General features: G+C 37.6%; 2 protein-coding genes across 2 annotated transcripts; one reads left to right on the top strand and one right to left on the bottom strand.

Moving 5' to 3' along the window:
- Positions 1–2,409: 2,409 nt before the first annotated feature.
- Positions 2,410–3,735, top strand: LOC117338475 (acetylcholine receptor subunit beta-type acr-3-like). The gene has a single exon (XM_033899829.1). The coding sequence runs from the start codon at positions 2,410–2,412 to the stop codon at positions 3,733–3,735; it is 1,326 nt and encodes a 441-aa protein (XP_033755720.1).
- A 1,262-nt stretch (positions 3,736–4,997) lies between these two features.
- On the bottom strand, positions 4,998–6,863 carry LOC117338249 (neuronal acetylcholine receptor subunit beta-3-like). Its single transcript, XM_033899519.1, has one exon. The coding sequence runs from the start codon at positions 6,785–6,787 to the stop codon at positions 5,585–5,587; it is 1,203 nt and encodes a 400-aa protein (XP_033755410.1). The 5' UTR covers positions 6,788–6,863; the 3' UTR covers positions 4,998–5,584.
- Between the last annotated feature and the right edge of the window lie 6,654 nt (positions 6,864–13,517).

Raw genomic sequence — 13,517 nt, 5'->3', positions numbered from 1 at the left:
CAATAAAGGTAACCCCCGCTGCTGCTGGAGTCCCGGAGGATCGCCTTAACTGCATATCACGATCAATAGAAATGCTTATATCAGTTCAGGATTTATATATGTATATCATTCTTAAATCTATCCAATATCAACAAAAATAATGACTTTTGTGAAATTATGGACCTAATATAGCCATCTTGACCTCTCTTTTGACCTGTAATAATGGACTCTCACCCTAAATTTGCACTCATGCCCATTTGAAATACCGGTATAACGACCTTGGGAAACTCTTTATGAGATTATGGAGACATTGAAAAAACTAATATAAAATTCTTTGTAGTGCCGTTAGCGTGTTATTTATAGATCTGTTATTGGTATGTTAATTTGGTTAATTGTTGGTGTGTTATTTATGCATTATTATCAATTTTTTAATTTCATTTAATGTTTTATCGTTAACACCGCTTTTCAAATGATTGTTTAGTTGTATTGTTGGAATATCTTCTTTAAATGCAGAAGAGAAAGATCAATATAAAAAAGAAGGCTATAAAAGGGAACATCTTTGTTTTGTTGTTGTTGTTGTTGTTTTTTTTTTTTTTACTGTTATTTTTACAACTCTTATATCCTTAAGTTATTGTAGTAATCTAATATATAATATTAAGTCAGGCTCTCCACATATAATTGTATCACTGAAAAATTACAAAGAATACCGACATAATAACGAATACCGACAAAATAACAAATAACATAATACAAATTCAAAATCGATGATATAGATTCCCATGGAGACTTTTAAAAGAGGTAGAGAGCGAATAAGACAATGTGCTCCGGAAGAAAAAGCGTCTTCTGCTCCATCGATGACACCCGTCATACCCTAAGTCATACCCTATACAGGATATATCCGATCGACATGGTTAACTACGTGTATATTATCTAAAGTTAAAACATCGTCAATATACCTGAAATTGAAAGACTTTGCAAGGCCACCTGTTCTGATAAGCTCTTCCATATTTTCTGCTTTGTATGAAAACAAAATCAAGCCGCCCAACAAAAGGGTACAATTTGTTCCCATGAAAATGCTAAAAGTCTGTTGGGAGATCTGGTCAGCAAACTCAACAGCTCAAAGATGTTGTTGATCAGAAATTCCATCTTTTTCACGATTTCTTTTTCGCTGTATTTTCTAAGAGCCCCAGTCATATGTTTAACAAAATATGATCCCGTGTAATTCACAACTGTGTACTAATATCATCATCCATGTCTGTTGTCTGTCCGTATGTCACTCCACGAAGTGAATCTATTAAGTCTTTACATAAATAGTTTTATCTACAGAGTATATCGTAAGTAAAGAATGATTTTGCTATAAGAAAAGCGACATTATGCCATTAGTAAAGAAAGATTAAAGAAAGAGTATGCTTTAAGAAAAGAAAGTTTATGCTGTAAGCAAAGAAAAAGTATGCTGTATGTAAAGAAATATAATTCTGAAAATAAAGAAAGAGTATGCTATAATTAAAAAACAGATTATGCTGTAAGTATAGAAAGAGTATGCTGTTAGTAAAAAATAGATTATGCTGTAAGTATAGAAAGAGTATGCTGTAAGTAAAAAATAGATTATGCTGTAAGTATAGAAAGAGTATGCTGTAAGTAAAAAATAGATTATGCTGTAAGTATAGAAAGAGTATGCTGTAAGTAAAAACAATTATGCTGAAAGTAAATAAAGATTAAAGAAATACTATGTTGTTAGTAAAGTATGCTGAAAGTAATGAAGAAATATGTCGTACGTAAAGAAAGCTTCTGCTTTACGTAAATAAGTGATATGCTGTAAGTAGAACGAAACAATAAATTGATGTTTGGGAAAATCAACAGAACAATGCGGTAACACGAAAGTCGATTGTTCATACACATTTCGACGAGTTTTCATCGAAAGAACTTTAAATGGCATTGCTAATCGCCATATGATCATCATTTTGTTTGAGTATTTTAACTATGTAATTAAATGTTTACATAGACATGTTTCGTAAGTTGATGGTCATTGTTTTCTCTCTATACAATGTTTATTAAACTCCACTGATTCAACAGATTTTGAAAACAATTGTTTATTCAAGATCATTACCGTTGTATATTGCTACCTTAGATACAGTAACATATCTTTTACACTGTTGTACAAACCTGTGGACAGGTACTACAATAGTATTTACCTGTCATTAAAACTTTCTTTATTTGCGTCACTATATCTGGACATCAGTGTATTAATGGTACGATGAATAGGGCCATTACCTGGACACATATTTACTGATACTCCGAAGTAGACATTGATTATTTTGGAGTGAAAGTGGTGGCTTATTTCAAGTCAAAATTACGTAGTCTCTCTCCAGTAGGGCAAGTTTTACAGCCACGATCACAGTAAAACAGCAGGACAAAACAGCTGGAAGTAAGATGCCTTTTAAGACAGGCATCAGCGTGTCTTTGGTACTGCTTGTTCTGTCGTGTATTTCAGACATAACGTGTAGTGCTGCGAACAAAGAGACGGAACTGTTGGAACATCTCTTCACTGGTTACAACACACACGCGAGACCTGTAACAAACTCCAGTTCTCCTGTAGTCGTGGATGTTTCATTTTTCATATCGTCGTACGAAATAGCAGAAGAAACCCAAGAACTATTAACAATAGGATGGTTCTCGTTGACGTGGAAGAATGAGTTGTTGGCATGGAATGTGAGTGAATATCCAGTTTCACATATTGTGGTGAGTCCCTCGATGGTCTGGCTACCCTCCGTGACTGTCATTAACTCGAATGATGATAGAAATTGTATACTTAAGAGTATATCCAGCGTTCAGATCTTTTCCGACGGGTTGATGGCATGGTGGCCAGACGCGGCCATGAAGACTTCATGCATGATAACCATAAAGAAATATCCATTCGACGAACAGAAATGTACTATTCACATCATAGCGTGGCTCAGATCAGAGGCTGAGCAACAGTTTATATCATCAGAAGACCATATAACGATAACGTCCGATGAATTAAACACAGAATGGGAATATCTCGGATCATCAATACAAGTGGAGACAAATGAGAATGGACAATTATCTTCTGTGAAATTTGATTTAAAAGTTAAAAGGCGACCCTTTTATCAGATAGTCCACACACTTATACCTATCATACTTTTGTCATACATGAACTGTTTCATTTTCATCATTCCTATCAATTCAGGAGAGAACACTTCATTTGGGGTCGCCATATTTCTGGCATTTGCTGTATTCATTGGCCCAGTGAAGGAGTCCCTCCCTGTGACGTCAACTGAAACGTGTATTTTGACAGTTTATCTGATCGTCCAATTCTGTGTCGGGGGTCTGGAGACTTGTTTGTCAAACATCACTCTACGTCTAGCGTCGAGAACAACACAAGTTCCTTTAAATAGTTGGTGGATTAAACTTGTTAATATATCTTTCCTTATAAAACAACAAAAAAGGAAAGTTTTCCCTGAACTGTCGCCATCTGACACGCAGATTATTATAGAAAAATACACAAAGGAGAATGGAAAAGGAGATGAAAGTAAAGCCCAGGTTATCGGTACCATTGCACTGCCCAGTTCAGATGTCGACATATCCGAAGACATAAGTACCTTTGCTCGGCCGCTAAGAGATGTTGATTTAGATTGGACAGCGGTAGCATCCAATCTGAACTTGTTGTTTTTCATGTTATTTGTTTTGATAAACACAATACTTCTCATCATATTTCTTATAATTACCATGTCGTAAATTCCTAGTACGCACAAGTAGCAGAACTTTTAGAGAATGTATAAAATATAACCGCATCTGAACGGTGTAGACTTTTGTAAATATTCTATTGTGACTGAACTCATATTCAAGATCGTTGAACTTATATTTAATATATGGCTGTGTATCCTGTTACTACATCTAAAGTGTGATATATGGTGGAAACATTTTCTGAATTATCTCTGAAAACAAATTACGTGCGTTACAAACCCTGTTTAAATTTATAAATCATGATTTGAGTTAATATAACGTATATCGAGGAATTCCAAAGACGTTTATTTTAAGATGTATTTTCGTTATGATTGTTGTTTTATAATCTCTTTCTGACTTTTTCTAGAGGGAAGGTATTTCAGTCAGCCAATAGTATGTAGTAAACAAAACAGATGTTCATAGTAAAAAAACCCGCATATTTCATTATATAAATCACAAACTTAAGATGTCGTCAAAACAAATTCATGTATCGCAATGCTTGTTACGATTTTTTTAATTTCCATGTCGTAGATATATCTATAACCAAACAATAGTATTCATGATTTGCAGTGATGTTACTTGACGATTTGTTGTCTAAACAATTTTTACTCTTTAATATTAATGTATATACAATGTATGCCCATGTAAAACGTTTGCTGTACAGTGTTTTATAAATGTGGTTAATGTAAAGAAATAGTGTATTGTTAATTGATATTTTTAAAATGAATTAGAATGTTTTCAAATTAATTGCTTGCTATGGCTTTATGTAATATCTATTGGTAATTCTCAATATCACAGCATATTCTAAACGATTTCCGCACAGATATAAATTTTGTCCATATATCGCCTTCATTAAAATACAAATCAACCACATCAAACTGTTTCCATTGGTTTATTCTAATAGACAGACTTAGCTCTAGATACACATATTTCTTCCCAGGTTTCATCATTATTATCACGGATGCTTAGACATTGATCATTTGGAGAGTAGAAATGCCCTTGCAGTAGTATTTCCTGTAAACTGAAGAGTTCAAGTAACCCAATACCGAGTATAATTAAAGGAATCTACGTCGCCGATTGCGTGTACACTGTTTCTGACAAAAACACATAAAATATCACCCAAAGTATAGAGATACATGTACACGTATATCTAATTAACACCGATAAATGTCATCTAAGGTATTGGGATACATGTACACGTATATCTAATTAACACCGATAAATGTCATCCAAGGTATTGGGATACATGTACATGTATAGCTAATTAACACCGATACATGTCATCCAAGGTATAGGGATACATGTACATGTCTATCTAATTAACGCCGATAAATGTCACCCAAGGTATAGGGATGTATATCTAATTAACACCAATAAATGCCATAGCACATTATGATTTGTTCATAAAAAAGGTTCAACGCTTATATTTACGTTCTTCTAACTTTTAACAATTTTTTTTCCGCTAAAAGATCATATTTTGAATTCATAATTCCCGCCTTACCAACAGTCATCAAAATTTTTGGTCAATAGATGGAATAGCTGGAACATACATGATTGCATGCTGATTGTCAAACAAAATAGTACATGGGAAATTTAATAAATACGTCGATTTTGTTTAAGAGTTTATCATCACGATAATGCGCATATGGCATGTTTTCATAATAATTCATGTTGAAATTCATTTTTCATTCATTGGATACATTGTAGTTCCGGTCTGTGTTGTATAAATACGCTGATTTAAACGTACATCAACGATACAGCTTTCAAACAGATACTTCAGTAGTGACAATGCCACACAGATGTAAATATAACACCTTTTTGTATTCTCTTTATATAAAACGAGGTCCCTTACATCAAAGTCCTATGGTAAAATCGTGACCAGGACTGCTACAATGATAACAATTGTTAGGATATTAAAAACAATAAATAGTACGAAGTCTAGTCTCAGCATCACCTCTATCCAGGTCCAGCTATCACTGCAAACTTCAACTGTGACGTCATTTGTCAAATCTACGTTTGAATCATTATTGGTGCATCCTACTTGTGTGTTTTGGGAAATGTTCCGAGATAAACAGAGAACTCGCGGTATCCATGAAGGTACAGGGTGGCTCGGAGATCTAGAACTCAACCGAGTAATTACACAACTTATACAACATTGCATGCCACCGAACCAAAACATTCCCTGTACGAACAGTGTAAAATAGCAAGTTTCGTTACGTGAAACAGGTAGGTTATCCAAAATCGAGTTCATCAGAAGAGAAAAGCTCAGGAACAAAGCCATTCCAAAGGACAGGCGCTCACCGGACGTGGGAGGTATCAGGAACGTCACAGGGTTCATCACTGCCAACAATATGACCGGGGATACTAGATGGAGCACAAAGTGTTCTGGTCGTCTCTGTATCGTCATCCTGATGTCACATGTTGATGTGGACAAATCACTTACACGACAATTACAATCAGAACTAAGAAATTCCCATTCAGAATTTTCACGCAATATCACCAGATCAACTTTATCAAACATAGCAGTGAATAGCTGCATTGAATGATGACTGAACTTCGGACCGACCTCCAGCACACATGTTTGGCTATCAAATGGGTAGTTCCAGACTGAAACGTCACAGAGGATAGAGTAGTCCCCGCCGGGCGTCCAAATTATACTGCCATCAGGAAATACTCCGATGTAAGATCTAGTATCAGTTATTGTTTCAAAGGAGTTAATGCCATTATAAATCCCAGCGTCGGGGATCCAGATATCGCGTAAAGGCACCATGATGAATTCTGTGTTGTCGTATTGAGTCGAGTTCCACACAAGGAATTGGTCAACCCAAAACAACACAAAATAAGCCTTTATCGTCAACACTTGGTTCTTTTCATCGAGATCCCTGATGGTATGTAGTGACAGTCCCAGCTGAACTTTTACCGGGTGACTTCTGTTGAGAACAGGCAGAATCCTTTTATCATAGTCAATAAAGAGGTCATGAAGAAGTTGTTTTTGGGATGTGCTGCGGACTTCGGATATACATGCTCCAGCACAGAAAATGAGTATAACACGTAAATAGCCCATAGTGAATGCTCACACCCAGTACACTGAAAGTGTTACTGTAACTTGTTAATGTAATCAACAGTCTGACAGCGAAGTAAGTGTTCTAGATTTACCCGGTCCTCGATAATATACTTTACAAACAGACACGATAATAACATCAATTTGACAGGTTACGAGTGCTTAAACGCCATGACGCATAATAGAAACAATCGTCAAATTCTGCATTAGACATTTTCATTTGCTAAAATATTTACTCAGTGCTATACCTTGTGTTAATAAATTGTATGTATCTACAATCATCATGACTATAACGCAGATAGACGCATTAACACACAAAAAGAGTGCAAATAGAAATTCGTACTTTTCATAAATTATGAACAATACATATTGATTAATAATTATTATAGTCACGCTAGATAGATAGGATGTAGAATTTTGCTTTGATCGATATTTTATTGTAAGTCTTTGTAACACCATGTGGTAGATACGATTGTCATTTGATATACATTTGCGCGAACACATCATTTTGAGCTGTCTATTTCTGTATCAACCGTGATTATTATTCATAATACCCATGATATATTGTGACATTTTCCCTCCTGTCTGATCGTTTCTTGCAGCTAGTGTCTACTTGACACCCGTCCTTATATGACTCTGGTTGTTGGTATCTCATTCACATCCATCCTTAAATGACCCTAGTTGTTGATGTCACCTTGACACCCGTCCTCATATGACTCTAGTTGTTGTTGTATCCTTGACACCCGTCCTCATATGACTCTAGTTGTTGATGTCTCCTTGACACCCGTCCTCATATGACTCTAGTTGTTGATGTCTCCTTGACACCCGTCCTCATATGACACTGGTTGTTGATGTCACCTTGACACCCGTCCTCATATGACTCTAGTTGTTGTTGTATCCTTGACACCCGTCCTCATATGACTCTAGTTGTTGATGTCTCCTTGACACCCGTCCCCATATAACCTTTGCTGTTGGTGTTTCCTTGACACCCGTCTTCATATGACCGTGGTTATTTTTGTCTCCTTGACACACGTCCCCATATAACCTTTGCTGTTGTTGTATCATTGACATCCGTCCTCATATGACTCTGGTTGTTGGTGTCTCCTTGACACCCGACCACATATAACCTTTGCTGTTGTTGTATCATTGACACCCGACCTCATATAACCTTTGCTGTTGTTGTATCATTGACACCAGTCCTCATATGATTATGGTTGTTGTTGTCTCCTTGACACACGTCCCCATATAACCTTTGCTGTTGGGTGTCTCATTGACACCCGTCTTCATATGACACTGGTTGTTGGTGTCTCCTTTACAGCCATTCTCATAATGACGACACTGGTTGTTGGGTCGTTAACAATGAATATGACAGTGTGAAGTGCTATACCTTATGTAAATAATGTTAGCATTCATCTACAATCCCCATGGCCATTAAGTAGATAGACTCATTAATATACAAAAAAATGTGCAAATAGACACTCTTAGTTGTCTTGAATTGTGAAATACATATATTGATTAGTAATTCTTTTGAACGTCACGCAATATGCATATAACGTGGAATTTTGCATTGATCGATATTTTATTGTAAGACATTTTATAACGCCATGTGGTAGATACGATTGTCATTTGATATACATATCCGCGAGGTATCTACCATGATTTTTCTTCAAAATACCTACGATCTATTGTTTTCTTTCCTGTCAGATCTGTCTTTGTTATTTGCAGCCGGTGTCTACTCGAGTATTGGTATTCCTCCAATCCTAGGTGTTGGTAATTCTCCAATCCTGGGTGTTGGTATTCCTCCAATCCTAGGTGTTGGTATTCCTCCAATCCTAGGTGTTGGTATTCCTCCAGTCCTGGGTGTTGGTATTCCTCCAATCCTGGGTGTTGGTATTCCTCCAATCCTGGGTGTTGGTATTCCTCCAATCTTAGGTGTTGGTATTCCTCCAATCCTGGGTGTTGGTATTCCTCCAATCCTAGGTGTTGGTATTCCTCCAATCCTGGGTGTTGGTATTCCTCCAATCCTGGTTGTTGGTATTCCTCCAATCCTAGGTGTTGGTATTCCTCCAATCCTGGGTGTTGGTATTCCTCCAATCCTAGGTGTAGGTATTCCTCCAATCCTGGGTGTTGGTATTCCTCCAATCCTGGGTGTTGGTATTCCTCCAATCCTGGGTGTTGGTATTCCTCCAATCCTGGGTGTTGGTATTCCTCCAATCCTGGGTGTTGGTATTCCTCCAATCCTGGGTGTTGGTCCTCCAATCCTAGGTGTTGGTTTTCCTCCAATCCTAGGTGTTGGTATTCTTCCAAACCTAGGTGTTGGTATTCCTCCAATCCTAGGTGTTGGTATTCCTCCAATCCTGGGTGTTGGTAATTCTCCAACCCTGGGTGTAGGTATTCCTCCAATCCTAGGTGTAGGTATTCCTCCAATCCTGGGTGTTGGTATTCCTCCAATCCTAGGTGTAGGTATTCCTCCAATCCTGGGTGTTGGTATTCCTCCAATCCTAGGTGTTGGTATTCCTCCAATCCTAGGTGTTGGTATTCCTCCAATCCTAGGTGTAGGTATTCCTCCAATCCTGGGTGTTGGTATTCCTCCAATCCTGGGTGTAGGTATTCCTCCAATCCTAGTTGTTGGTATTCCTCCAATCCTGGGTGTTGGTATTCCTCCAATCCTGGGTGTTGGTATTCCTCCAATCCTGGGTGTAGGTATTCCTCCAATCCTGGGTGTAGGTATTCCTCCAATCCTGGGTGTAGGTATTCCTCCAATCCTGGGTGTAGGTATTCCTCCAATCCTGGGTGTTGGTATCCCTCCAATCCTGGGTGTTGGTCCTCCAATCCTAGGTGTTGGTATTCCTCCAATCCTGGGTGTTGGTATTCCTCCAAGCCTAGGTGTGGGGGCCATTTCCTCATAAAGCTGTAACATAAGTTACTTTTCTTTTCCATTCTGGATTTCCACTCTCTGCACTTTGTTCAGTGTATACCATGACTATATATGCATACTTATTCGGCACGTTCTGTTTGTATTAAATGTAAGCACTATTCATAAGGGTGTATTGGGTTTTGTACAATGGCGATCTCTGGTCAGGTCGCTTGCTTCCTTATACTTATTTTGTATCGCCATCATGTCCTGTTCTTCTTCAGTATCGGAACAGAAACATGTAGAAAGGCCAAAAAGTGGAGGGAGAGAGGAATCTAATATCACATGTCCTTTTTGTTGAGGTGGAAATGGACCAGTCCAAGTAAAGATATGGTACAGTGGAATACTTGTGGTACTGAATATCGTCTGAAATGTGTTCAGAAGGGCTGAAGTACGAGGCCGATTGTAGATTATGGCACGTCAACCTTATATCTATTCAATGAGCAGTATCGATCCCGTATATATGTTTATAGAAATATATCTGATAAATTATACAATATCTATTTTTACTGTAAGTTATGTGATAACTATCAACTATCCTGTAATGAGGGACTGTTTGAGCTGCAATCTGTTATCATTACACAATACATACCGTCTTAAAGGTACAGTGTTGCTATCATGTATCTTGTTTGATAACTATTGTCCCCAGTAACGTATGTACAATGTATATTGTATTTGTATATCAATGTACATATTGAACTTAATCAGTTTAGATGACTGGGGTACATTGTGATGAAGTACAAGATCGACATTGCTCTCTGGATATCTGACGACGCGTTTAGTACGCCGAACATGGTCATATTCTCATCAGGATTGAGCATAAAACCTGGTATATCAATATGATTCAGTACAATTCATTCTGTTATCATACAGTGATAATATTTATTGTTATTCAAAAGTGCCATCATGTTAAACGAAACCCGCTATTTAATATAATGATATCACGATAGTCCTGAAACTTTTATTTAACATACTGTTGCTACAATACAATCGGACAAACAGAAAACGCGTAACAAAAATCACAAATGGTCTGAAATAATATCTCACTTTCATATATGGTTTACAAGACCGGTTTAGAGTTAGTTAATGTAGGGTGATTATAAGGCTGTAAATAATAAATTCAAAATCAATCGCATTCACATGATAACAAACAAAAGGCTCAGGGGGCCTGCGTCGCTCTCCTGGATTTTCAGTAATCATAGCAAAATACTCTTATATTACAAGTTATATTACAAATAGTTTCCTACTCCTTGAGCTGCCTCTTCCAACAATGGTTCTGACCAAATGTGGGTCCAATCTTTTCATTCGTAAAGAAGAACTTAAAAGAACTTGCGTTATTTCTGCTATTAGGTCCCGTTTCCCCGGTCTTAGGGGTGCCACACCCTCCGTTTTTACAACATTATATCTCCTTTGCTCAATAATGCTCAAGGCCAACATCAAAATCCATCTAGGCGTGCAGGACTAGTAGCGATTTAAAATAAATGTTCACGGACGACGGATACCGCTCACGTCATATGCTCACCGGCACTTCGGGTTAGGTGAGTTGAAAACAAACTAATCGTATCTCACATAACAATATCCATACGCCAAGGCTTACTACCAAATGTTCTTGATCCACGCCTAATGAAAGCCACCAGAAACATTGTACTTAAAGAGTTATGTAGGTAAACACTTACACCTTTTGAGAGCTGTCGTGGTTGTGTCCTTGGGTAAGACACTTTACCCTGATTGCTCTAGTTGACATGCAACGGGCCTCCCGTATGTTGTTCAGTGAGGTGGTCAACAACTACTACCAGAAGACTCCGCCTCAAAAGAACCCTGGCTGTTTACGGGCCAATAAATCCAGCAATTAGGACCTGCTGGATGATATATTCACGAAGCATATAACGATTCCCAGAAGTATTTTATATCATAATAAATAGTTTAATTAATTTGGCATTTAACCCCCCCCCCCCCCCCCCCCCCCCCAAAAAAAAGAAGAAAAAAAGAAAGAAATCAGGAATTATAGATTGATTGTTTACCTGGAGAAATATCCTACAATTTTAAGCGAGTTTTATTAAACGTGTTTTACGACCGACATATTATCAATTAAAAAATAATCAGCTGGTGTTTTTAGACTCAATTTACGAAGCATTTAACAGTATTGTTTGCTAATATGATCTTGTCAACTCAGACGAACATATTGTAACGAGTATCTATATCTACTCAGCACGACTAAGATGTAATCATGCTGAACATAACAATAGATAAAACAATGTTTACAAGTAAAAACAGAATAAAAAACAGTCTGTCAAACCCAGCTGCGACGTCAACCCACGTGATTTCATCTACATATTCTGACCCAGAACTGTCACTGAACTTTCCAGTCCTGGTTTTGTATGCCATGTCCATCCCCGGTGCCCGTACGATGTCACTTCTCTCTGAGCTGATGACATTAACGTGTCTCTTTGTCTTACATGTCACCACTCTAGCAAAACCTTTTAAACATGGCGAAATATTCAAATCATCCTTACATGTAATGTTCACAGTAAAAACAGCGATGATAGCCATCAGACTTATAATTCCAAATTCTATAACAAAGTATAAAGACAAATAATTGTAACTATGTATCCTGTCATAAATAGACTCCTGGACGAAAAATAACACGAAGGTGTAGGTAACGAAAACTACTAATATAAATATCATTTTTTCTATTGTTTTTGCAGACAAAATGAAAACAAAACAGCTCATTATTGATAACACTACCAACGAAACGGCAGAGATGATGTATCGGTGATTGTCCAGCCTAGAAACAGTGAATAGGAGCGTGCACGTGCTATACCTGGTTATCTGAGATTCACCACTGGACGAACACGACCACGAATCGATCATCAATGACCATCCTGAATTTTGTTTAATTGTAGACGTATTGTTTTTCTTCAATGTTGAAAAGATTTGCTCTTGTCTCGTTGAAACCTCCGGTTCAATGTTTATACCACAGACGTGTTGGTCAAACGGAACCTTTTTCATTACAATTCTACAGAAAGTGATGAACGTTCCTCGGGTTGACCACGTGATTTGACCGTCAGAGTTCATACTAACTTTTCCTTGGTTTGCATTCACGATAGAGTTGCCGCCATTTCTATTTGAAATCCCAACATCAGGCAACCAGACGCGGGATTTATCTAGAAGTAGCGTCTTGACTCCTCCATATTTTGTTTCGTTCCATGACAAGTACTCGTCCTTCCACACGAGTGTGACTTTACCTGTGGACTGTATTGTTTGTGATTCCTCGTCCACCTGTAGGATTCTATCCAGAATTAAATCCACGTGCACTTCAACAGCATTTCGCGGGTCACTCGTAGGACGTGCGTTGACGTCATAGTTTATCAACAACCCATCAATCAAGTCCCTTTCCATGTTAATTGTCAGGTCTACAGAAATTATAAGGTTTATGTGGAGGAGAAGGAAATACGTCACTTTACCTCTATAGAACATGTTGACAGAAAAGTGGTGTAGATATAAGCAATCTCCTGGGCACAAGTTTGGAAACACAAGAATCTGCCGTAAACCACTAGGTACGTGTGGAGGAAACAGCGTTTTATGATCCCAATAGCACAGCTAAGATATACGTGTATGTCTGTGTTAGACTTTAATGGAAATACGAGTACGTATACAGGTTTTGTTGATTAGAACAATTCGATAATGAATAATTTATAAAGGAATTGATATACACATGGCGTCACCAGGCCGTTATATCTCATCTCGAACAGTCACACAATGTGTATTGTGTTCTAGTATCGGTCGATATACAAAACGGGTGTTCAATTGTAATGTCCT

Source organism: Pecten maximus, chromosome 11 (genome assembly GCF_902652985.1).
Source record: "Pecten maximus chromosome 11, xPecMax1.1, whole genome shotgun sequence".
In the NCBI taxonomy this organism is placed as follows: Eukaryota; Metazoa; Mollusca; class Bivalvia; order Pectinida; family Pectinidae; genus Pecten; species Pecten maximus.
The sequence above is the reverse complement of the archived record's forward strand: the minus strand, read 5'-3'. Positions and strand labels throughout refer to the sequence as shown.